The sequence below is a fragment of the Chanodichthys erythropterus genome, chromosome 4, assembly GCF_024489055.1.
Source record: "Chanodichthys erythropterus isolate Z2021 chromosome 4, ASM2448905v1, whole genome shotgun sequence".
Taxonomy (NCBI): Eukaryota; Metazoa; Chordata; class Actinopteri; order Cypriniformes; family Xenocyprididae; genus Chanodichthys; species Chanodichthys erythropterus.
In genome coordinates this window covers 24720856-24744895 of record NC_090224.1, presented here as the reverse complement: position 1 = coordinate 24744895, position 24040 = coordinate 24720856, and the positions used below count along the sequence as shown (strand labels likewise).

The 24040-nt window shown below is 35.5% G+C and overlaps 1 protein-coding gene across 1 annotated transcript in view; it reads right to left on the bottom strand.

The window, feature by feature from the left end:
• Positions 1-24040, bottom strand: part of LOC137018291 (connector enhancer of kinase suppressor of ras 3-like) — a 66508-nt gene that overhangs the window by 16346 nt on the left and 26122 nt on the right. The window contains exons 6-17 of the mRNA XM_067382895.1: positions 22306-22425; positions 22158-22217; positions 21901-21969; positions 18790-18936; positions 16178-16305; positions 14015-14202; positions 12023-12109; positions 8280-8565; positions 5184-5304; positions 4907-4987; positions 2036-2072; positions 1576-1745 (exon numbers count right to left, since the gene is read on the bottom strand). Coding sequence (XP_067238996.1) covers positions 1576-1745; positions 2036-2072; positions 4907-4987; positions 5184-5304; positions 8280-8565; positions 12023-12109; positions 14015-14202; positions 16178-16305; positions 18790-18936; positions 21901-21969; positions 22158-22217; positions 22306-22425 — 1494 coding nt within the window. The remainder of the gene's footprint in view (positions 1-1575; positions 1746-2035; positions 2073-4906; positions 4988-5183; positions 5305-8279; positions 8566-12022; positions 12110-14014; positions 14203-16177; positions 16306-18789; positions 18937-21900; positions 21970-22157; positions 22218-22305; positions 22426-24040) is intronic.

Here is a 24040-nt window from a genome sequence, read left to right as displayed (position 1 = left end):
GCCATGAAAACAAATATTTGTAGACTTAGATTTTTACCATTACATCTTTAAATAAACATACATACATAAAATACAATAAAATACAAAGTCCGGACCTGTACTATGATTGACAATTTTACACTTTGGAACATAGTTTCATTTTTACAGATGAAAACACTTGTTTTTTGCTGCTAATAATTTATGTTTATTTCATATAAATATGGTAATATATCATTTATATTATATCCTTCATGCATTACACAGTTCAATTTTGACAATTAATATTCAGCTTTTAAACAAAATTAAATAAATATAAATAAGGCTTCTAAAATGACAGCTTAAGTGTTTTTGTTTGAACTCTTTGTAAACCTACATAAAATTATTTTTAAAAAAAGTTCAGTCGTTTCAATTCATTTGCAAACTTTCATGGCAGCAGCCATGGTTGTTCTTGTCTGGTAAGTTTGTTTAAAGGGTTAGTTCACCCAAAAATGAAATTTCTGTCATTAAGTACTCACCCTCATGTCGTTCCACACCCGTAAGACCTTCGTTCATCTTCGTAACACAACATAAGATATTTTTGATGAAATCCGTATCTGATCCACACATAGGCAATAACGTCATTGCACTTTTTGTCATCCAGAAAGGTAGTTGAAAACATAGCTAAAATAGTCAACGTGACTGCATTGGTTCAACCTTAATTTTATGAAGCGACGAGAATATTGTGTGAAATTTGTGCACAAAAACAAAACAAAAATAACGACTTTATTCAGCAGTTTGAACTGTTGTCATACGTAATGAACTCAGTGCAGGCTTCCTTGTTTACGTCCGAACGGCAACTCAGTATTGGCCGAAGCTGAACACGTGAGCAGCACGACGCATGCATGTGATGCTGACACAGGATCCGACCAATAATGAGCCGGCATTCGGACGTAGACAAGGAAGCCTGCACTGAGTTCACTACATATGAAACGGTTCAAATTGTTGAATAAAGTCGTTATTTTTGTTTTGTTTTTGCGCATAAAAAGTATTCTCATTGCTTTATAATATTAAGGTTGAACCATTGCAGTCACGTTGACTATTTTAACCATGTTTTTAACTACCTTTCTGGATGTCAAAAGGTGCAATGATATTGCTGCCTATGTGTGGATCAGATACCCTTGGATTTCATCAAAAATATCTTAATTTGTGTTCCGAAGATGAACAAGGGTCTTACAGGTGTGGAACGATTTTTGGGTAAACTAACCCTTTAATTTCTTCATAATTTTCAGAGAAGTGAACTGCACAGACACTTAATGAGAAATGAAGCAATCTGCTCATGTGATTGGCTGTTCACTGAAAACATTACGTCACACTTTCAGGCGCACACGCACTGGAGCAGATCATTAAACTCTGATTCAAACCCAGTTGACAGAGAACATATAATCGCTGAACCCGTTTGGTTTTATCAACACTAAATGGAAAGTTTGTTCAACCAGCTTTGTGCAACAGTCTCATTTCCAACAAGAGATAATAAATGATCTTTCAACAAATAAACACACTGGTTCACATTTTCCGTAGAGAGGCCACACATTATCAAGGGAAAACCACACAACTTACCGTGTCGGATGTGTACCAGTAGAGTGAACATTTCTTGAGCACAAACCAAAATTTTTTCCACCTCCAGCCCAAGAGCCCTTTGCTTTCCTTCCTTTTGTACAAAAAGCCCTGACAGTCACCCTGGCCCAGGTCTTTCACCGAGACCCTTCTGCGGCTCATCACACCATCTCCTATCACAAACAACAAACAAACACATGCAAATAAGGTAACAACAGTGTCGCTCTCACTGGGTTCAGCACTAAACGGTCTTTGAAGCATCAATAGCAAAGATAATAGCGTCTCGTCTGCATGATGCAGTCAACAGGGTCATGATTGCGTTAACACACAGACTCCAAATTTATCTCTCTGTACAAGGTGTACTGGCAACAACAGGAACATTTTACTCCTTCAGCAAGTTTAAAACATCTATAACTTATCTTGACAATAAAAATCGTCTGTTACAACACTTTTTCCTGCTTACCTTGAGACTTCTCAGAAGCAAAGTCTTGAAGAGGGTACTAAAAGCGCGAGGAGAGAGAAGAGAAAAACGCCGTAAATTAAGCAGTGAACTCAGCCATCAGCGCCCACAGCTCAGAGAGACAGCGCTAATAACACCCTTCACTTCCCTGTACCACCACACAAATGCCAGTAAGAGAGTTCAAGTACACGCACACACTAATACTGATATCCTCTCGCTCTCTCTCTCGCTTTCAAAACACACTCACATATTATGCTATATAGCCATGTACAGTGAATGGAGACTTACCTCAAGCCTCCTGAAGATCGTTTTGAAACTACGGCAACTGGTAACGTTGATATGACGTGCAAAGCAGTGTGACATGCTATGCGTCATTTTTTTCTAATTATTGTAATGTTATTATACATTCATATTTTATGAGTTCATATTCATTGAGAGGTTACATGGAATATTCAGACTTTTAATAATTCATGTCAAGCCACAGGACTATTTAAGTGAACTGCAGAAAAACTGATTAAACATTTTTTTTTTTTTTAAATAAAACTTGACCTGGTAATCAGTATCGCTGCCTAAAATACACTTTCCCAATTCCCACATACATTTCCTCAAATCTTGTTTTGTTTTCATATTGCAAGTTTCAATTTCATTTTTAAATAAAATGCCATAACTGGATCTTCCCCAAGTGATGCATAAGAACCAAGTCTCTGTCTTATTTTTTCTTAATTTTTTCGATAATCCATCCACACAGAAGAAAAGATCTGTTGCTACTTCCGTTTCATTGTGACTTTAAGGGGCAGTTTAAATGGGACTGTTTTAAACCGGAAAACTTTTCATGAGTTTTGGTCGTTCATTTACAAGGTAATGGCGTTTTGGGGGCCTGAAAAGGCAAACTTTAGAAAACAGGTTTCAAATTGGAAATTTTTGAAAACGATATTTTGTCTCTTTGTAAACTGCAAAAATGGTGAAAACGGTGATGTCATGCACAATGCGTATAATGTGTTCAGTCTAGCCACCTTATTTTTCAACGCAGAAGTGTCAATGTGTGAGATTTCCAATTTATTAGCCACTATAGGGAAATAACGAGAAGGATATCAAAGTGCAGTAAACTGTAAACTATTTGCGCTACAAACCAGCTTGTTTGTAATTAAGATAATACATTGAAATAATATGGTAAAAGATACCAGTTTGCAATATCAAGCTGTTTTGTACAGCTAAAAATAACTAAGCAAATGACACCGGAAGTCAGAGACATTAACCCCGGTTTCACAGACAAGTATTAGGTCTAGTCTCAGACTAAAATGCATACTTGCATGCACACCAGTAATGATTAAAAAGTAGCATAAAAGCTATTTAAACATCCTAATTGAACTAAGGCCTAATCCTGGCTTAATCTAAGCACTGTCGCTAAAATTAGGCCTAAATCTACTTACCTGAAAAATAAGGTAGGATTTTTTTTACAAAGTGACATCGCCAACTACTGGCCTGGCATGAATAATACAGTATTTTTTTATTTATTTTTGTGGATCTGTGTGAACGGGGATCGCTTTCACGACATTGTCGTATGTACGCGGAAAACACAAAAGGAAAATCATTTCCATTTTTAGTACATTGTTTTCATGTAAACATTCCCTAAGATTAGCAGCTGATAATGATTCTGACTTGTTATTCTTGCCTGGAAAATCCAGCCTCACCACTGTACCAGCGGATGAGTCTGGTCAGCCATTGAATCAATTCGATTTCTAGGGCGGAGCAAATCCGAGCAAACAGGAAGCGGAGTAAACCAATCAGAGAAGGGCGGATATGACGTTAGCAGAGAGTCAACAGCGAAAAGTAAATAATTAATGTGTTTTTGGTCATTTAAAACGGAATTCACGGCTGAATAGAACAAACTCTCGGGTCTCATGTGCGCAATCTTTGTTGATATTGAAGGGATTTTCGCCGCACTAGAGTGACGCTGTTTGCGTCACTGAAATAAACGAATCTGATTGCACGGTACGGTTTGGAGTGGACTCGAATCGCGACGGAGGGCGGACTGACCAGACTGATATATCTTGTAGAAGATATATCAGTCTGGCTTTGCCAGGCAATTGTTATTCCACCTAGTTTCTAAAATCTACACCTTAACACCGGTTTACAAGGCACATTTTTTGTTTTAAAACTTTTTTGTACATTTTGTGAAAACATTTAATTAAATTCAGAAATATTGTGACATATTTGCGATCATTAAATTGTATGCTTTCAGCCATGATGCTGTCTAGAATAGATAACCTAAACATAAAAAACAACAAACATTAATTAGTATAGTTATGAATTATTTTTCACTTTGTGGAATTTCTAAAAGAAGGTAATCAAATTTAGCTAACAGATAAGCAATAATCACACCTAAAGATATTCTGCGGAGTATTGTGTGAAATAATCTTCAGCAGTGCTTAGGAACAGATGACAGCTCAATGTGTAGTTAACAGAAACAGATCATGTTGCCAAAATTAGAACAAAAATATGATAAAATCAGCTCTGAAAACACAACATCTGCAAAACTTGAAACTATTATTACATTTAGTGGCAGCTGTCCAATTATTTAAAATGTTCTAGCAGTGTTTATGGATTTATAGCTTGTTTATAGCTTAAACATTATTTACAGCTACATTTGTATTTGGTGTTGATTTGATATTCTAATTAAGACAGTGAGATTTCACTCGATTGGTTTAGAAGTATTTGACACAATGCTGTGTGTATATGGTTAGAAAACAAATATGCCATCAAAAAGGTAAAATATGAATAACATGCCACTATTCCAGAGTAAAATACTTGCAGAAAAGATTTCTGATAGTATTCAAAGCATTTGTTGATCCCAAAACAACAGTGAACACTTACTGACTCTGTCCGTCTTTTCATCCTGTGATTCTCCTCTGCTGCCTTCAGGGAGGAGACCAGTATATATATGTCCTCTACCAACTGAACAAATAAAAACAAGTCATTTTCAAAGTCTTTTATATTCTAATTAATAATAATAAAGTAAGTTTTATGTTTGTTTTGAAGCATCTTTGACTGACAAACAAACGCTACACTATAATACTATGGTCAGTGGATATGGTTGGTTACACTCTTTCATTGTGTTATTAGTATTTTTATTTTTATTTCTTTTACTTACCTGTAACCAGCATGTGAAAATCTGCAGGTATTTTATCCCTCTGAAAATCACTCTTGCAGACATCCCGGATCCTGTACAAGCTGGAATGTTTGTGAACGCTGAATTTGACTTGCCTGAGCCTCTAATAACGCCTTTCATTTGCATAATTGATTTAATCAGTCACGTCTCTTCATCACATCTTTTGTATTTAACTTTTAGGCATCATAATCCCATCTTTTTCTGTCATTATATTCAAGAGTCAACTGGTGGTTTGCTTAAAAGAAGCACTTGGTAAAGCTGCTTGTGTGTTGTTGTTGTCTGATAAAATTCCCTGCGCTTCAGGAACCGACCACTGCGGGGCACTATTGCATGATTGCACAGATGAGATATCTCATTTACTTTTTATTTAGGTAATACGGTGCTGTATTGTATGCGACACAGGGAGAAAGTATAGTAAATAAGAATTATGTGCCGTGTTCAACAGTATTTTTGTCATCTGTATATGAAGAATTTTTGGGACCTGGAGATTTTTTCTGAAGAACAGAGCTCAGTTTAACTGCTCAGAACAAACATGGGACTCATGAACAACCATCATAATACAAACAAACCGTCGTAGATCATCCAGGTAACCACACACAGTATTGAGAGGGTTATTTTAATAAATTCAGCTATTTTATTTATTTATTTATTTATTTATTTATTTTGTCTTGTGGATTATATGTTAACATCTTTTATGTAAAATATCTTACTCAGGACAGTACTAAATAAAAAATAACATGCATTTTGTATTATCTTCCTTATTTTGTTAAAATTATTAACATTTTCTGCAAGTGGCTCACATACTTTTTCTTGCAACTGTATCTTTCAAATGAATTCACAGATTCTATCCAGTGAATAGTTATGTAAAGAAATTCAAATCTGACATTGACACAATGTGTAACTTTTGTAATATGCAAGATGAAACTATTGTACATGTATTTTGCTAGCCTATTACACAAAAGTGCAGTTTGCCTATATGTAATTGATTTTGTGTACTCTCAATTTTCTTTATTTTTGAAAAATGTATTGTTTGGTTTTGGTAACACAGATAAAAATTCTGAAAAATAAATGTAATCTCCTGGATAAGTATGCTATCATGTGCAAATTCTCCAACCATAAGCCACATTTCAAGGCATTTCTAAATGAGTTGTTGCAACAATATTTTGAAACGGTCTCTGTAAAAAAAAAAAAAAAAAAAAAAAAGATATGTTTGAAAAAAAAATAAATAAATAACTTTTTTCAAAAGTGGCATTTCTTTATTTATATTTTACGCAGACAATGTTGGAATTAACCGATTTAAACCATCTTTGTTTAAACTATTTGAATGCGACTCAACAGTTGATTGGCTTTCTGAGTCGTCGAGCGCCCCCTGGAGGAAAAGCATAGGCTAATTAGAAAATATTAGCTGACCGAACACAAGAATCTATGGTATGAGAGGATTTCCCATTTATAGCATTCTTTATTAATAGAGTTTGACAACATAAACAAATATCAAGTAGTATCCTATCTTGCTCAAAACTAGTGTTACAGTAGCCTGTGGTTTTAAGACTCGAGTGTTCTTGTTTATAACAGTTTGCTAGCATCTGATACTGTTGAAATGATTTAAGCATGAATAACGTTCGCAACAGAAGACCATTTATATCATCCAAGACAGTCAGTAATTTGCACACTGAAATGCAAGTTATTAAAGTAAAAAGGATGTCAGACTTTATAATTGTGCTACTGTAGCACATTTGAAGTCTTTTGAAAGCAGGCACTTCACGCTATGAAATGGCTAAAGCTACTCAACAGGGTTCTCTGCCATTCAGAGTTGAATTCACATTGCCAATTCCTGAATTTGAATTGAGGTAGCAAACGGGATGCAGACAGCCTATGTAATTTGAATATGAATTTAAGGAAGTCAAATCAAAATGGAATGAACAGAATAAACTGTATGTTATACAAAAAAAAAAAAAGGCCTGTAACACACACAGTACCATTCAAAAGTTTGTGGTCGGTAAGAAAATATAATAACAATTTTGAGTAACTGTTTTCTTTTTAAAATGTCATTCCTGTGACACAAAGATGAATTATCAGCATCCTTACTCCAGTCTTCAGTGTCAGATAATCATTCAGAAATCATTCTAATATGTTGATTTTGTAACATATTATCACAGTTAATAACAATAAAATTGTTAAAAGAAACAGAGATACATTTGTTTTCAGGATTCTTTGATTTAAAATAGAAATCTTTTGTAACAACGTAAAGGTCTTTCCTTTCACTTTTGATCAATTTATTGCATCCTTGCTGAATAAAAGTATTAATTTCCTTCAAAAAAAATTCTTACCGACCTCAATAGTAGTGCTGTATGACAAAATGAAAAACTTTTGACTGTTAATTTGAAAGTGCAGAGTAAGAAATATGTCTAATTAGTTGAGGATATTGTTTATTCTACTTATTAGGCACGATTAGTCAAATTGTCTTGGACCACTGAAATTATTACTTTGCATTTCAGTAAATTCAACTTCCTGTCATTTCAATTCAAAGTCCATTCCAACTTCCTGTAGGGTGTGAACTGAAAGGGTCAGTTTTAAATTCTGAAAATTTCCTAAACATGAATCATACATTTGGTATTTCACAAGAACTTTCTTGCCTCATTAACATGTCAATGTGCACATTTATTAATAAGGGACACTTATTAAAAAAAAAAAAAATTCTTGCCCATATCTCTATATTTCAAATAGGAAATAGCTTTAACTTACATAAGGCATATGTTTAAAAAAGAGAAGCTATTTAGCAAGTGGAAAATAAGTTGGACCAGTATCTATAATATACAATTTATGCACAAATTAAATAACTTATAACACAGTTCCAAGTGAAAATCCTTTTAAAAACCTGATTTATCAGAGGAATAGAGTTTTCAGTAGTCTTTACTGCTGATGAAACCTTGAATAAAGTAACAGGCTTTACACCGAGAATGTCTTTAATACTGGCCGAACTGAATTTCCACAGATCCTGGTCTCAGATCCTGTGGAACATTCCAGATTTTAAGTGATAATACTGCACACGGATGGCAGACAACCAGCGGCATTCAGTGCGTGAGCAGCTTGAGTCGGGCGATCCAGCTGCTGAGCAGTGAGGGTTCTGAGGGTGGTCTCTTGGAAGATTTTGTTGCAGGCTTCCGTGCCACTGCTTCCTGGTAAGGTATGGTGGCGCTGTCGTGTAGGTCTGCATTGATGAAACACTGGCTGCCGCGGATGTGGTCGACCCCTCGGACGAGTTGCCGTTCGCCTGTGGGCCTGTAGGGCAGTGGGTAACAGGGCGACTCTTCTGAGATGGTGGGGATCTGTTCGTTACTCAGATACCTGTGCAAAACCTCCTCACCTGAGGAAAGACAAGACACATCATCTAAGGATGCAAATACGTAATGAGAGATATTTTATCATATTTGGGGAAGCTTTGGGAAGTATCGTCAGCTTTGGGGAAAGTTACTTTTAAAAGTTATCTGTTAAAATTTTGCATTAGTTACATTACTTTTGTACTGTGTTACCTTACTTTTGCGTGACTTTTTCTGACCCGAGGCTCACGCTCTTCCAGGCCCATATATATATATATATATATATATATATATATATATATATATATATATATTTATATATATATATATGTATATTACAGTGGGTAAGGAAAGTATTCAGACCCCCTTAAATTTTTCACTCTTTGTTATATTGCAGCCATTTGCTAAAATCATTTAAGTTCATTTTTTTCCTCATAAATGTACACACAGCACCCCATATTGACAGAAAAACAGAATTGTTGACATTTTTGCAGATTTATAAAAAAAAAAAAAAAAAACTGAAATATCACATGGTCCTAGGTATTCAGACCCTTTGCTGTGACACTCATATATTGAACTCAGGTGCTGTCCATTTCTTCTGATCATCCTTGAGATGGTTCTACACGTTCATTTGAGTCCAGCTGTGTCTGATTATACCGATTGGACTTGATTAGGAAAGCCACACACCTGTCTATATAAGACCTTACAGCTCACAGTGCATGTCACAGCAAATGAGAATCATGAGGTCAAAGGAACTGCCTGAAGAGCTCAGAGACAGAATTGTGGCAAGGCACAGATCTGACCAAGGTAACGAAAACATTTCTGCTGCACTTAAGGTTCCTAAGAGCACAGTGGCCTCCATAATCCTTAAATGGAAGACGTTTGGGACGACCAGCACCCTTCCTGGAGCTGGCCGTCCGGCCAAACTGAAGAGCCTTGGTGAGAGAGGTAAAGAAGAACCAAAAGATCACTGTGGCTGAGCTCCAGAGATGCAGTCAGGAGATGGGAGAAAGTTGTAGAAAGTCAACCATCACTGCTGCCCTCCACCAGTCGGGGCTTTATGACAGAGTGGCCCGACAGAAGCCTCTCCTCAGTGCATGACACATGAAAGCCTACATGGAGTTTGCCAAGATGGTGAGAAATAAGATTCTCTGGTCTGATGAGACCAAGATAGAACTTTTTGTCCTTAATTCTAAGCGGTATGTGAGAAAACCAGGCACTGCTCATCACCTGTCCAATACAGTCCCAACAGTGAAGCATGGTGGTGGCAGCATCATGCTGTGGGGGTGTTTTTCAGCTGCAGGGACAGGACAACTGGTTGCAATCGAGGGAAAGATGAATGCGGCCAAGTACAGGGATATCCTGGATGAAAACCTTCTCCAGAGTGCTCAGGACCTCAGACTGGGCCGAAGGTTTACCTTCCAACAAGACAATGACCCTAAGCACACAGCTAAAATAACGAAGGAGTGGCTTCACAATAACTCTGTGACTGTTCTTGAATGGCCCAGCCAGAGCCCTGACTTAAACCCAATTGAGCATCTCTGGAGAGACCTAAAAATGGCTGTCCACCAATGTTTACCATCCAACCTGACAGAACTGGAGAGGATCTGCAAGGAGGAATGGCAGAGGATCCCCAAATCCAGGTGTGAAAAACGTGTTGCATCTTTCCCAAAAAGACTCATGGCTGTATTAGATCGAAAGGGTGCTTCTACTAAATACTGAGCAAAGGGTCTGAATACTTAGGACCATGTGATATTTTAGTTTTTCTTTTTTAATAAATCTGCAAAAATGTCAACAATTCTGTGTTTTTCTTTCAATATGGGGTGCTGTGTGTACATTAATGAGGAAAAAAATGAACTTAAATGATTTTAGCAAATGGCTGCAATATAACAAAGAGTGAAAAATTTAAGGGGGTCTGAATACTTTCCGTACCCACTGTATATTATATATATATATATATATATATATATATATATATATATATATATATATAATTACACCTTCATTTTCTTTTAAAAACTAATTTACAATATTACTATATTCTGACCATTTATATGAATATTTCATGAGCCCTAGAGCTATGTATGCCATAAAAAGAATATTTTAACATTACAGGTTATTACCTACTGTGCAACTGTCCTTTTCTTGAAAGCTGAAAGTAATGTGTTGTTACTTTTGTACTTTTTGTCTTTTACCACACATACATGAGTGCGCATGTCTGACTATGTTATGAAAAAGATATCATTTTATTTCAGTAGTTTAATAAATATTTTCGCAAATTAAATTGAAAAGTAATGTACATATTAATGTGTAGATGTTTAAAATAATGTTATTTTACTCATTGCATCAAAAAAGTAATATGATTACATAATGCACAGTACTTGTAATTTTTTTTTTTTTTTTTTTTCTAATAGTCTCCATCATTTTCAGCACAGTGTCATTTCCAGCATATCTAAAATGATGTATTATGTTCAACAGGATTGTTTTGATGGAAATGTTGAAAATGACATTTCACAATTTGACAAAAATATTCTACTCATATTTGATAATTATATTGCTCATTCCTTGTCCACACTGTTGTCTTCTTGATAAACAAGTGTGCTAAAACAAAACTTAAACTGTTGCCAAAAATCTTCAATGTGTTGTAAATGGCACCACAAACGTGAAACAGTCACAATTTTGGAAAAATGAACTTACATTATTTTCACACAATGAATATTGAAAGCGTTATTATTACTCTTTGTTTACATTACCATACTGTTATCAAAAAAATAATAATTTGAAACATCGAAAAAAGTTATGTATCGTAGTTTCCAAGTCAATTTTATGGTCATTTTCATTTAAATAAAACTCTTGGGACATAAAAGTGCCCAAAGCAGAAGTTTATTAGTTAGGTCCATTGAATAATCAGAACTTTTTCCTTTTGCACAAACTTTGGCACCAAAGTCTCAGAACAGCCTAATTGGATTTGGTAACATTGATTTCATATTTAAGGTTTGGTCACATTTACTATTGTTTAGAGAATTTTTGCTGGCAAAATCCATTCATTTTAATTGTAATTCACATGTTATGAATTTTACAACAGGCTCAAGTTGGTCAGCAAAATCACTGCATTGACCAACAGTAACTTATGTCTGAGCTGTGTTTCATACATCACTACACTATTAACAATAAACATCTGTATTTTTGCTACCGACTAAGCAACAATGTAAAAGAAAATTCATGATGTTGCTTTAGTCCGCATTCTTCAGTACAACAGGAAAACAACTCTACGTGTATTTCTAATCTGCAAAAACATTACACATGTTTACTGATGTCTGACCCAAATGAATTATGGGTATACAAAGATTACCCCTTGAGCTACTTACAGAGACAAAAATGCAAAGTGTACAGTGTTGTTTGACGTTTGTCTGCATGTAATTGGGCTTGTGAAATGTTTACACTGACACCTGAAGATTAACTCGCTTCAGCTGTCGTTTACACACAGGCAGGTGTTTTGCTTACCTTTCCTTCCAAGAGCCCAGGGTCTGGAGGGAGAGTCCGACACGCCCAGGCAAGTGTCTACTGGCATGGACATGGGACGGGGCTTTCCTAAAGCATGTGCACAAAGAAAGAATCAGTCTAATTGAGTCCTTGCCTAAGGCATGCTGGCTAAGACGTTTGTTTAGTAACTTACAGTTTTTTATTTGTACTGTTTCAAAACATAAGATCGTTGTGCTATGTAATGAGAACATTCAATCAATATCTATAGAGATCTATAGGTGTACCAAATGATTCATTGATTAACCATTCAGATCAGCTGGATTAAATAATAGACAAATATATTAAAATGAATGAAAAGTGATGGAAATTAAAAGTTTGATAGTAATTCACAGTTACTGTGAATGAAACATTTATATAGATGAAACACTTATTTTGCATAGTGAAAAGGATACTTTGTGATTTTGTGTATTGTATTAACACAATTGAAAATATGCTGAAATGTTTTGAAAATGTACCAATTGCTTGTGAAAATTGTGCCAAAGCAATAATAAAAAATAAAAAAATCACTAAAAACTTGTCATTCAGACAGAATGAAAGTTATGATAACTTGTAGTTCGGTAAGTGAATCATGTTGATTCAGGAATTTTGTTCAGAAAATGATTCGGCAGACTGATTTTGAGTCTTTTGAACCTTTTATTAACAGAATTGGCTCATAAGAGTCATTTATCCATGAATAGGTTGTTTGCAATCACGTGGTTCTGGTGACGCGCGAAATTCCGGTGGAGGGCAAGCAGTGAATTAGAATGGAAGAGATGGGGAAAAGTCCTTTCTTTGCTGGTTTAGAAAGGTATAAACAGAAAATCACAACATATGTTGGACGTGATCCTTATGTTATGAAGAGGAGCGACTTTTACGCTGAATTAAAAGACTTTCCTGCCATCGAAGAGGTAGATATAGAGGATGTGAAGCTGCCGTCACGCCGCGTTCAGGTCTAGTCTGTGTTTGTTTATATCGCTCTGCCTTTCTAAACTGTCAGACTGAACTTGTGATTTTGTTAGTCTTTTAGATGTATTAACAGAACTGTGCCCGGTTGCATAAAGCACCTTAAGTGTAATTTTCCCTTAAGATCGCCCTTATGTTTCCCTTAAACTTAAGGGTGTTGCAGAAAATAACCGTTAAGTGTTACTTAAGGGTTTCTTTAGGCGAAACGTCATAAACCCTTAAGAATTTCCCTTAAGTATATATTTTTCACTTAAGTAATGCGTAAGTGTTGCATAAAGCCCCTTAACCTTCATTTCCCTAAGTATATCGTAAGGTTCGTAAAACTTCACCTTAAGTGTTTTGTGGTTCGTAAGATGAACTGGACTAAACTTTTCAGCCAATTACCAGCTCAATAGAAAGACATTTTCTCACCATACTATATATGGTTTGTATCTGAAATATTAAAGGTGCTCTAAGTGATCATGGGTGGAGTAACTTCCTGTTGACGTTCGAAGTGTTGTCAAACAAAACAGAGGCTAGCTAGACTCCCCTCCTCTTCCTCCTCCTCCCCCTCCCCTCCATGCTTCCTGAAACAGTCATGAACGCGCATTTAAAATCATTCTTGTCAGTTATTGGCTGGAGCATGTTTATTATGATTCGTGGTCCAGGCTGCACCAGTTTGTTTTTATTGACGTTTTTGGAGCTTGTGGTGACTACAGAGACCGCGTTTTTTTACAGTGTGTTCAGGGGACAGGCAGCTAGAGGATAGTGAGGAGATGTTTGCTGTATGTGAGAAAAAATGTTTTGGCCTAAAACGCGTGACATCACTTAGAGCACCTTTAATATGGTTTGCATCTGGTTCATAAAAATCTGATTTCTTACATTTTTTTTTGCTGTTCAGACTACATGCTACTAAATAAATTTGAGTTTGGATGCACAAAAAACAATTAAATTGTATCAGTGTTATGTATCAGTGACAATACTTTTGTGATGTTACAAAAATAAAGTACTGTTGGCTGAACAGGCACTGACCTCTAGATGGAGTCCGCTGTCTCAGTCGTGCTTGTGGGATGATGACCTCAGCTGGACTTACGCTAGATTTGCTGTTGTAGTCGCTGATATTTGAACGCCGTCTACTAGCTAAATCCAGAGATGAGTTGGGGGACTCTGAACCCTTTGGTCTCATCTTCACACCTGCACATTCACTCGTCTCTGCATCTCTACAGACATACAGAGATATAGAAGCATTATAATGTTAACACACCAGGCTTAAGGCAGAAAAATTTCTCTAAGATGGTGGATGAATACTTGTATGCCTATTGGTAAAAAGTTCAGAATTAGAAATAAAAATGACAGTTCTACCCAATATTGGAATATACTTAAAGGATTAGTTCACTTTGAAATGAAATGAAAATTAGCCCAAGCTTTATTCACCCTTAAGCCATCCTAGGTATATATGACTTTCTTTTGTAGTTCTGATGAACATAATCGCAGAAATATTAATAAATACCCTGACGCATCCATCAGTGATAGGGATCAATGAGTATGAAGCTGAAGAAAGTGCTTCCATCCACATCCATCATAAATATGTGCTCCACATGGCTCCGGGGGGTAATAAAGGCCTTCTGAACTGAAGCGATGTGTTTGTGTAATAAAAAAAATCCATATTTAACAAGTTATGAAGTAAAATATGTAGCTTCTGTACGTGCCGCCTTCTGTATTCAATGTACGCAAAAAGTGCAACTGACGTGATGCCATTTTGCACTTTCTTCGTAACTTCAGTATGGAAGGTGGTCTGGCAGAAGCTGCATATTTTTTTTTTTACATAAATGCATCGCTTCGCTTCAGAAGGCCTTTATTAACCCTCTGGACCCGTATGGAGCACATATTTATGATGGATGGATGTGGATGGAAGTACATTCTTCAGCTCATACTCACTGATCCCTAAGACTCCCATTATAAAGCTTGGGTGTGTCAGGATATTTATTAATATTTCTCAGATTGTGTTCATCAGAAGAAGAAAGTCATATACACCTAGGATGGTTTAAAAGTGCCGTAGAACATGTTTTCAAAAGATGTAATATAAGTCTAAGGTGTCCCCAGAATGTGTCTGTGAAGTTTCAGCTCAAAATACCCCATAGATTGTTTTTTTATTCATTTTTTTAACTGCCTATTTTGGGGCATCATTAAATATGCGCCGATTCAGGCTGTGGCCCCTTTAAATTCTGGTGCTCCACGCACCCGAGCTTGCGACTGCCTTAAACAGCATAAACAAAGTTCACACAGCTAATATAACCCTCAAAATGGATCTTTACAAAGTGTTTGTCATGCAACATGTCTAATCGCATAAGTATGGTATTTATTTGGATGCTTACATTTGATTCTGAATGAGTTTGATAGTGCTCCGTGGCTAAAGCTAACATTACACACTGTTGGAGAGATTCATAAAGAATGAAGTTGTGTTTATGAATTATACAGACTGCAAGTGTTTGAATGAAAATAACGACAGTCTTGTCTCCATGAACAGAGTAAGAAACGATGGTAACTTTAACCACATTTAACAGTACATTAGCAACATGCTAACGAAACATTTAGAAAGACAATTTACAAATATCACTAAAAATATCATGGATCATGTCAGTTATTATCACTCCATCTGCCATTTTTTGCTATTGTCCTTGCTTGCTTACCTAGTCTGATGATTCAGCTGTGCAGATCCAGATGTTAATACTGGCTGCCCTTGTGTAATGGCTTGAACATGAGCTGGCATATGCAAATATTGGGGTCATACATATTGATGATCCCGAATGTTACATAACAGTTGGTGTTATGTTGAGATTCGCCCATTCTTCTGAGGTCTTTTACACAAGTGAGATTTATATAAGAAGGAGGAAACAATGGTGTTTGAGACTCACTGTATGTCATTTCCATGTACTGAACTCTTGTTATTCAACTATGCCAAGGTAATTCAATTTTTAATTCTAGGGCACCTTTAAGGGTGAGTAAAGCTTGGGCTAATTTTCATTTCAAAGTGAACTAATCCTTTAAGGAGCATAATTTGTAGTGTTTATTGTGCCAGGAGGCAGCTGCCTATGCAGGAAGTAGAGTAAGGAAGTTCACTATGTTTTGAAACAGAGCCACAGAGTAATTGATTTAATATGATGGTGATAAGTTATCAGAGAAATATATACTGACCGTGGGCTGTATGGCATGGAAGGAGGAGGAGGGATATAGAGATCTAAAATTGCAGGTTTCTCCGGCCGCTTGATAGAGATTTGCACAGGATTTCTGGATGACTGGGCAGCAGGCACATAGGATGGGCTCTAAAACAAACAAAGTTATTAGTCCCTCATTCTGCCATGTTTAAGATATATTTCCATATGATAACTATGAAGAAAGCCTTGCTAAATTACATTTTACATAACCTTTTAAATGAGATTAACAGTTAAATCATTTGCACTCAATTTCAATCCATAGACCTTTGATCTCAACATCAAATTACTATAATAAGACACTTTGTAGTGAAGGTTTTCCCCCCATCTCAAAGCCCTGCTTTGTTTAAGACATGCCTTTTTTTGATGAATGTAGACTTTCTTAAAGCCTTTAACTATTGACTTTGCCGGGGCAAATCCACATCATTCCAAATGTACTGTTCTACTTTTGTAAAAAGAACCGATAATAGTCTTTATATGTAATAAGTTCCTGTATGGATTATCTGAATTGCATAAACAGATATTCAAAAGAACATACAGTACAGTCCAAAAGTTTGGAACCACTAAGATTTTTAATGTTTTTAAAAGAAGTTTCATTTGCTCACCAAGGCTACATTTATTTAATTAAAAATACAGTAAAAACAGTAATATTGTGAAATATTATTACAATTTAAAATAACTGTTTTCTATTTGAATATATTTCACAAAGTAATTTATTCCTGTGATGCAAAGCTGAATTTTCAGCATCATTACTCCAGTCTTCAGTGTCACATGTTCCTTCAGAAATCATTCTAATATGCTGATCTGCTGCTCAAGAAACATTCAATTGTACAAAATATTTGTGTACAACATTTTTTTTCAGGATTATTTGATGAATAGAAAGTTCAAAAGAACAGTGTTTATCTGAAATCTAATCTTTTGTAACATTATAAATGTCTTTACTGCCACTTTTGATTGATTTAATGCATCCTTGCTGAATAAAAGTATTCATTTCTTTAATTTCTTTTCAAAAAAATAAAAATAAACATTCTTACTGACCCCAAACTTTTGAACGGTAGTGTATAATGCTACAGAAGCTTTGTATTTCAGATAAATGCTGTTCTTTTGAACTTTCTATTCATCAAGGAATCCTGAAAAAAAAAGTACACAACTGTTTTCAACATTGAAAATAATCATAAATGTCTATTGAGCAGCAAATCAGCATATTAGAATGATTTCTGAAGGATCATGTGACACTGAAGACTGGAGTAACGATGCTGAAAATTCAGCTTTGCATCACAGGAATAAATTACTTTGTCAAATATATTTAAATAGTACACAGTTATTTTAAATTTTAATAATATTTCACAATATTACTGTTTTTTACTGTATTTTTAATTAAATAAATGTAGCCTTGGTGAGCAGATGAACATTAAAAATCTTAGTGGTTCCAAACTTTTGGACTGTACTGTATATTGGCAAGCAGGCCCTTCATTCATTGAAAGGTACATTATGTAAACTAGATTTTTAAACTTCCTAAAATATTTTTAGTGTCCTTGTTAGCGTGCCTGCCTCCCATGCTGGAGACACCGGTTCGAATCCTGCTTTCATTGGTGCCATGACCCAGATTGGAGTGAGGTTTAGGGGGGTGAGTGTAACGGAGGCAAGCTAGTAAGAGCTGTGCATGTAAACCTCACTCCCCTGGCCTCAAGAGGTGCACTAGAGACTGACACTAGAGGCTGCGTCCTTGTTAGTGTGCACGCTTTCCATGCCGGAGATTTCCATTTTAATCCCACTTGGAGTGGGGCGAGTAGAACCCTTTACATTTGTTTGTGAAAACTCATCACCATAATTTGTAGGTGGTTGCTAAATGGTTACTTAATGACCCAGTTCATTTTTTTTTTTTTTTTCAGGCAAAAATCATTCATGTTCAAAACACAAATCAAAAATAGCATCATAAACTATTTATCATGGATTTTTACTTTTTTTTTTCATCAAACAAATCATTTTTCTTGAGCTGTAGTCTATGGTCTGACCTTTAAAAGAATGGCGAGGAGTTTGGGAGAGTCCGTTTGGACTAATATTAGCTACAGTATTTCTAAAATCAATGGCTATGTGACATTTGGACCGGGAGTTTAATCAGGTGGAAACACACATCCTGATGTGAAACCCTGCTGCTAGTCCAGCAATCTTAACTGTTAATCAGCATAAGTCAGCTGTGGAAGATGTGTGACATAAACATGCATTTTCAGAGGCAAGTTAATGTGTGTGTGGAAGGGAAGAAGTCTTTCATTGTTTTAGTTCTGCAACACCCATACAAACCCATCCACTCATGTTGAGACAATGAAAGTTCATGGAGTTTGTGCAAATGTGAAACACAGAGAAACACAGTGTAAAATACCTCACAAGCTACAACTATTTGCATACTACTAACTATAGACTTCAAATGTTATGTTTTTTTTTTATGCTCATCAAGGCTGTATTTATTTGATCAAAAATACAGTAAAAACAGTAAAATTGTAAAATATCATTAAAATAACTGTTTTCCACTTAAATATCCAGCCCAAAACAAAAAGTTTCCTGCGCATCTGATCTATAGGAAAATGAGGGCAGTACCTGGACGACAGGGGGTCTCCAGCGCATGTTCTTCAGTGGTGCAGGTGTGAAGCCGCAGGTACCTGAGGGCCTTTTCTTCACCGTCAGTGTCACATTCTGAGGATCTTCCCTGAGCTTATCCACCAGATTCTTTAACTGCCAGCCCACCTGAGAAGTTACATTAGTACATCTGTTAATGGATGACTCTCACAAAACCTGTCAAAAACATGACAAGATCATATTTCACCCCTAAGTCAAAACTATGAAATAAGAAATATTTCACTTATTCGTCTCATTACTGTAGTGCATTTTCATTGCCGTTATGCAGAATAAATATATTATTTAAATTGTAAATATTAAGGTTTTTTTTTTTGGTGTAAAATGTATTTAAGCCAGAGGGAAAAACAAATAATTCTGACTTTTTGCGTTTTGTGCTTTATCTCTTGTAACTCTGACTTTCTCATAAATTGTTTCAGTATTGATTGTAATTGCAACATTGTTTCTCTACTTGTGCTTTCTCATAATTGCATATACTCTATTGTTTACTTCAATAATTATCTTTAATTCTCACATCTGTATTTCTCCTAATTGTGACTATGTCACAAAATTTGGCTTAATTTCATATTTTGTACTATATCTCACACTTTTATGTTTTTTTCCCTCTGAGGCAGAAATGCCCTTGTGAAAAAGAACACTTTAGCATACTTTTAAATAGCGTACTTATTATGAAAATAATATTATTTTAAAAAATGTACGTCACGTCTGTTCTTGTTTCATGTTTTCAGTGCACAATCATTACAGTACTTAAGTGCAAAATAAATGTAATGATTTTGATTAGTTTTATGTTATTTACAATTAAATTAAATTGTATCATAGATTACATTTATAGTAAATCAAATTTGTTGAACTTAAGAGTGCTTTTAGGCCAATTTGTGTATGATTAAGTATACATTTATGCAGTATGTAATTTTAAAATTACTTTTATTGTCATTTAAATATGGTTCCCATTCAGTCGGTCACGTTCGACGTATGTCTCCGTTCCCTCCTTCAGGGAACGAGGGTTACCTTTGTCACCGAGACGTTACAGTACAGAGAAGCATTTATGCTAAACTGAAATATACTTTAGCCTATTTGCAATTACACATTTATAATGACAAAGTTGCAATTTAGTACATTTAAAATACATTAACTTTAATAATGTAATATCAAATAACCCACTACAGTTAAAATTATAATCCAGTACTTTACACATGCTTTAGTATGTTAATCAAATTGAGTGTACTTCTTTAAAACATGACAAAATATTAAATTAATAATTATTTAAGATGTATTATAAAGTAAAACTTTTTATATGACATTATTACAAAGTGCATGTTTTAAAAGTGCACTTAAAGGGTTTGTTCACCCAAAAATGAAAATTATGTCATTAATGACTCACTCTCATGTCGTTCCAAACCTGTAAGACCTCCGTTCATCTTTGGAACACAGTTTAAGATATTTTAGGTTTAGTCCGAGAGTTTTCTGTCCCTCCATTGAAAATGTATGTACGGTATACTGTCCATGTCCAGAAAGGTAATAAAAACATCATCAAAGTAGTCCATGTGACATCAGAGGGTCAGTTAGAATTTGTTGAAGCATCAAAAATAGATTTTGGTCCAAAAATAACAAAAACTACAATTTTATTCAGCATTGTATTCTCTTCCGGAATCCTTTCCATTGAATTGATTTCATTGAATCCTTTCATCTGTCGGCGTTGGTAATGCACTTTTACATCGCCGTGGTTGTTTTTGGCGATTAGGACATCCACGACATTTTGAAGCATCAAAAATACATTTTGGTCCAAAAATAACAAAAACTACAGCTTTATTTAGCATTGTCTTCTCTTCCGGGTCTGTTGTCAATCCGCGTTCACTACTCCGCTTCTTCTTCTTTCCTGTTTAACGGCAGTTGGCATCCAGCTTATTGGTGCATTACCGCCCCCTTCTGCTCCGGAGTGTGGTTCACGACTCCACAGTGACGCTGCTGATGTGTTATCTAATGCGCCAGAGCTCCGTTTACAGTCTGAGGGAGACGCACACTGTATTCAAGCTATTCTACATTGTTTGTATTTTGGTATTGCTATATTTTTTAAAATGGTGCGTAAATGTGCATGTCGCGGATGTCCTAATCGCCAGAAACAACCGTAAAAGGCGACATAAAAGTGCATTACCAACACCGACAGATGAAAGGATTCCATGGAATCAATTCAATGGACTCAATTCAATGGAAAGGATTCCGGAAGAGAAGACAATGCTGAATAAATTTGTAGTTTTTGTTATTTTTGGACCAAAATGTATTTTCGATGCTTCAACAAATTCTAACTAACCCACTGATGTCACATGGACTACTTTGATGATGTTTTAATTACCTTTCTGGACATGGACAGTATACCATACATACATTTTCAATGGAGGGACAGAAAGCTCTCGGACTAAATCTAAAATATCTTAATTTGTGTTCCGAAGATGAACGGAGGTCTTACAGGTTTGGAATAACATGAGGGTCAGTCATTAATTACATAATTGTCATTTTTGGGTGAACAAACCCTTTAAGTGTGTTAAGAAACAGTCATGAACGTGTACTCTCTTTAAGTGCACATAAGTTGCTTTTTATTTTACTAATATTACATTATCTGCAAGTACATTTTTATTTTTTTTTACTTTTAAGATTTGAGGCATGCTACAAGTGCACATTTAATACAATTAAGAGCACTTCTTTTTCAAAAGGGTGGACCTGAAATTAAATCTGGACATGAATGACCATAAATGGGGGAAAGTTGATCCTACTGTAGCTGAGCAAATGAGGTCTGAATAGCTTTATGCTGTACAAACACAAATGGTTCGGCACCAATCCAGTGCTTTCACTGTAAATATGAGGTCAATACAAAACAGCACTGATCCAAAACAGTGATAAAGGTGTCCATAACAATATGGTTATCCAAAAGGCTTTTCAACACGGACATATCTCTCTCCCATGGATCAGGTTTACTCAGTCCAACACAAAAGCTCATCATCTTGCTTCCTTTCACTCTTTTAGAGCAGATTATTTACCCATAATCCTCCACACTATTATGTGACAGACGGATGGACTCACCACTGTTTGTCGGTTGACTTGTATCACCTCATCGCCTGCATGAATCCGCTGAGTTCTGTCTGCTGGAGACTGACGAGTGAAACAGAGACAGACAGAATTAGTTAAAGTAATGCTCTGTTTCTTGTTTTATGGATCTTTGCAATCCATTAGTCACAGACTGTGAAGTGGTTTGAATGATGCTAGACATTGATACATTAACAGCAAAAAAGTCACAGCGATCTGTTGTTCTATTAGCGAGTTAAAGAAGCTTGGCTCACATTTTCCGTGGTTCCGGTGATGACGTGCAGCCCATCGTAAGTGGATTTGATATACATTCCCTTTGAAGAAAAAGCAATTAATAGGCAGTTGTTATGCAACAAGCACAACAGTACCAGCAGGTTGTGCGCAAAGATTGTTGACACTCACCAGTCCATCGCCTGGTTTGATATTGGTGATGGGGACTTCCTCCAAACAGGTCATGTGAGTCTTCAAGGGGTCAGAGGTCATTCTCATGGTGGAGTCACAAATGCCAGTCAAAACCCGTGCCTTAAGTAAACAGAAAGATCAGTGTTTGTGGTATTAAGAATTAATTTGGTCATAATAACTTATCCAGAAATTGGAAAAACATGCCTATGGCGAAATTTTCACAAAATGATGTTAAGTTGCTTCTTGCATATTTCATAGTCTTGTGTAGCCAGACCTTCAGCAAAATTCATTTTTTTATTAACGACTACACCTACCCCAACCCTAAACCTACCCTTAGTGATTTATAGTGCATACACACTTGAGCACATGCGTTCCCTGATCACATGATTGCATATTGATATTGCAATGCTCTACCAACTGAGCTATGTGAAACCCGAAATAAAACGCAGATAAAAGGGAACAATGCATTAAAATGAAAGTGTGCTGTTGTCGATAGGGGCGCAACTTTAGCAAACGCTCCTCTGGGTCGTATTCATGAATTAAAATGAAAGTGTCAGGTTGGCAATAGGGCCGCAACTTACGCTCCTATGGGTCGTATTTCAGGGAAGTGACAAATTACCTATATAGGCGCATTGGTTGGAGAACATGTTGCCATGAATTCATAATTTGTTCCTGTGACTTATTCATTTTCTCCCTCAATTTTCATCTTGGTTAAATTGTGGCAACAATTTAACTAAATTAAATGAGGGACAAATTGTACAACACGGTTGTGATTTACCTGAAACAAAGGAACAAATTAATAAAATATCTGCCACAAAAATAACAAGTCGGCAGCAAAAATGATTAATGATATCTATATTTTTCTGCATGTCATGGGCTGGGATACGCAGGATTGGATTTTCCGTCGAAAATAATTCAAAGCTACATTCGAATTTGTCCAAAACATTAATAAATGAAGCAGCATAATGCGCTGCAAAACCTAAACAATATTTTTTTTTTCTACATTCTACAAAGACATTGATTGATTGAAATTATGTTTTTTGTTTGTTTTGTATTTTGTTTTTTTTTTGTTTTGTTTTGGGACATGATACTATTGTTTCAATGAATCCACAGTTCGTGAAGCATTTATACATGTAAACGAGATTATACTAGTGGGTTCCAGAAAGATCTGCACTCTGTCATAGTGTGCACAGGATGATCTCTGTTCAAAGTTAACCCAATTTAATTTCTTAAAGGGATAGTTCACCCAAAAATAAAAATTTAAGATATAAATAAAAGTTGTTCCAAAGATATATGACTTTCTTTCTTTCTTCTGCAGAAAAAAAAGAAGATATACTGAAGAATGTTTTTGCCCATTCCATGAAAGTCAATAGGTTATGGAAGAGGATTAGGGCCAAGCAATAATAAAAAAATAAAACCATCGAGATTAAAGTTGTTAAATTTCAAAAGTCAAAATCGAAATAAAATGTTGAAAATAAACTCATTAAATTACGAGAAAAAACTTGTTAAATTTCAAGAAAAAAGTCGAGATAAAATGTAGAGAGTAAAGTCTTTAAATTATGAGAATAAAGTCATTAAATTACGAGAAAAAAGTCGTTAAATTATGAGAACAAATTTGTCATTTAACGAATTTGTTCTTGTAATTTAACGACTTTTTTCTCATAATACAATGACTTTATTCTCAACATTTTTTCTTGACTTTTTTCTCGAAATTTGTAATTTTTCTCATAATTTA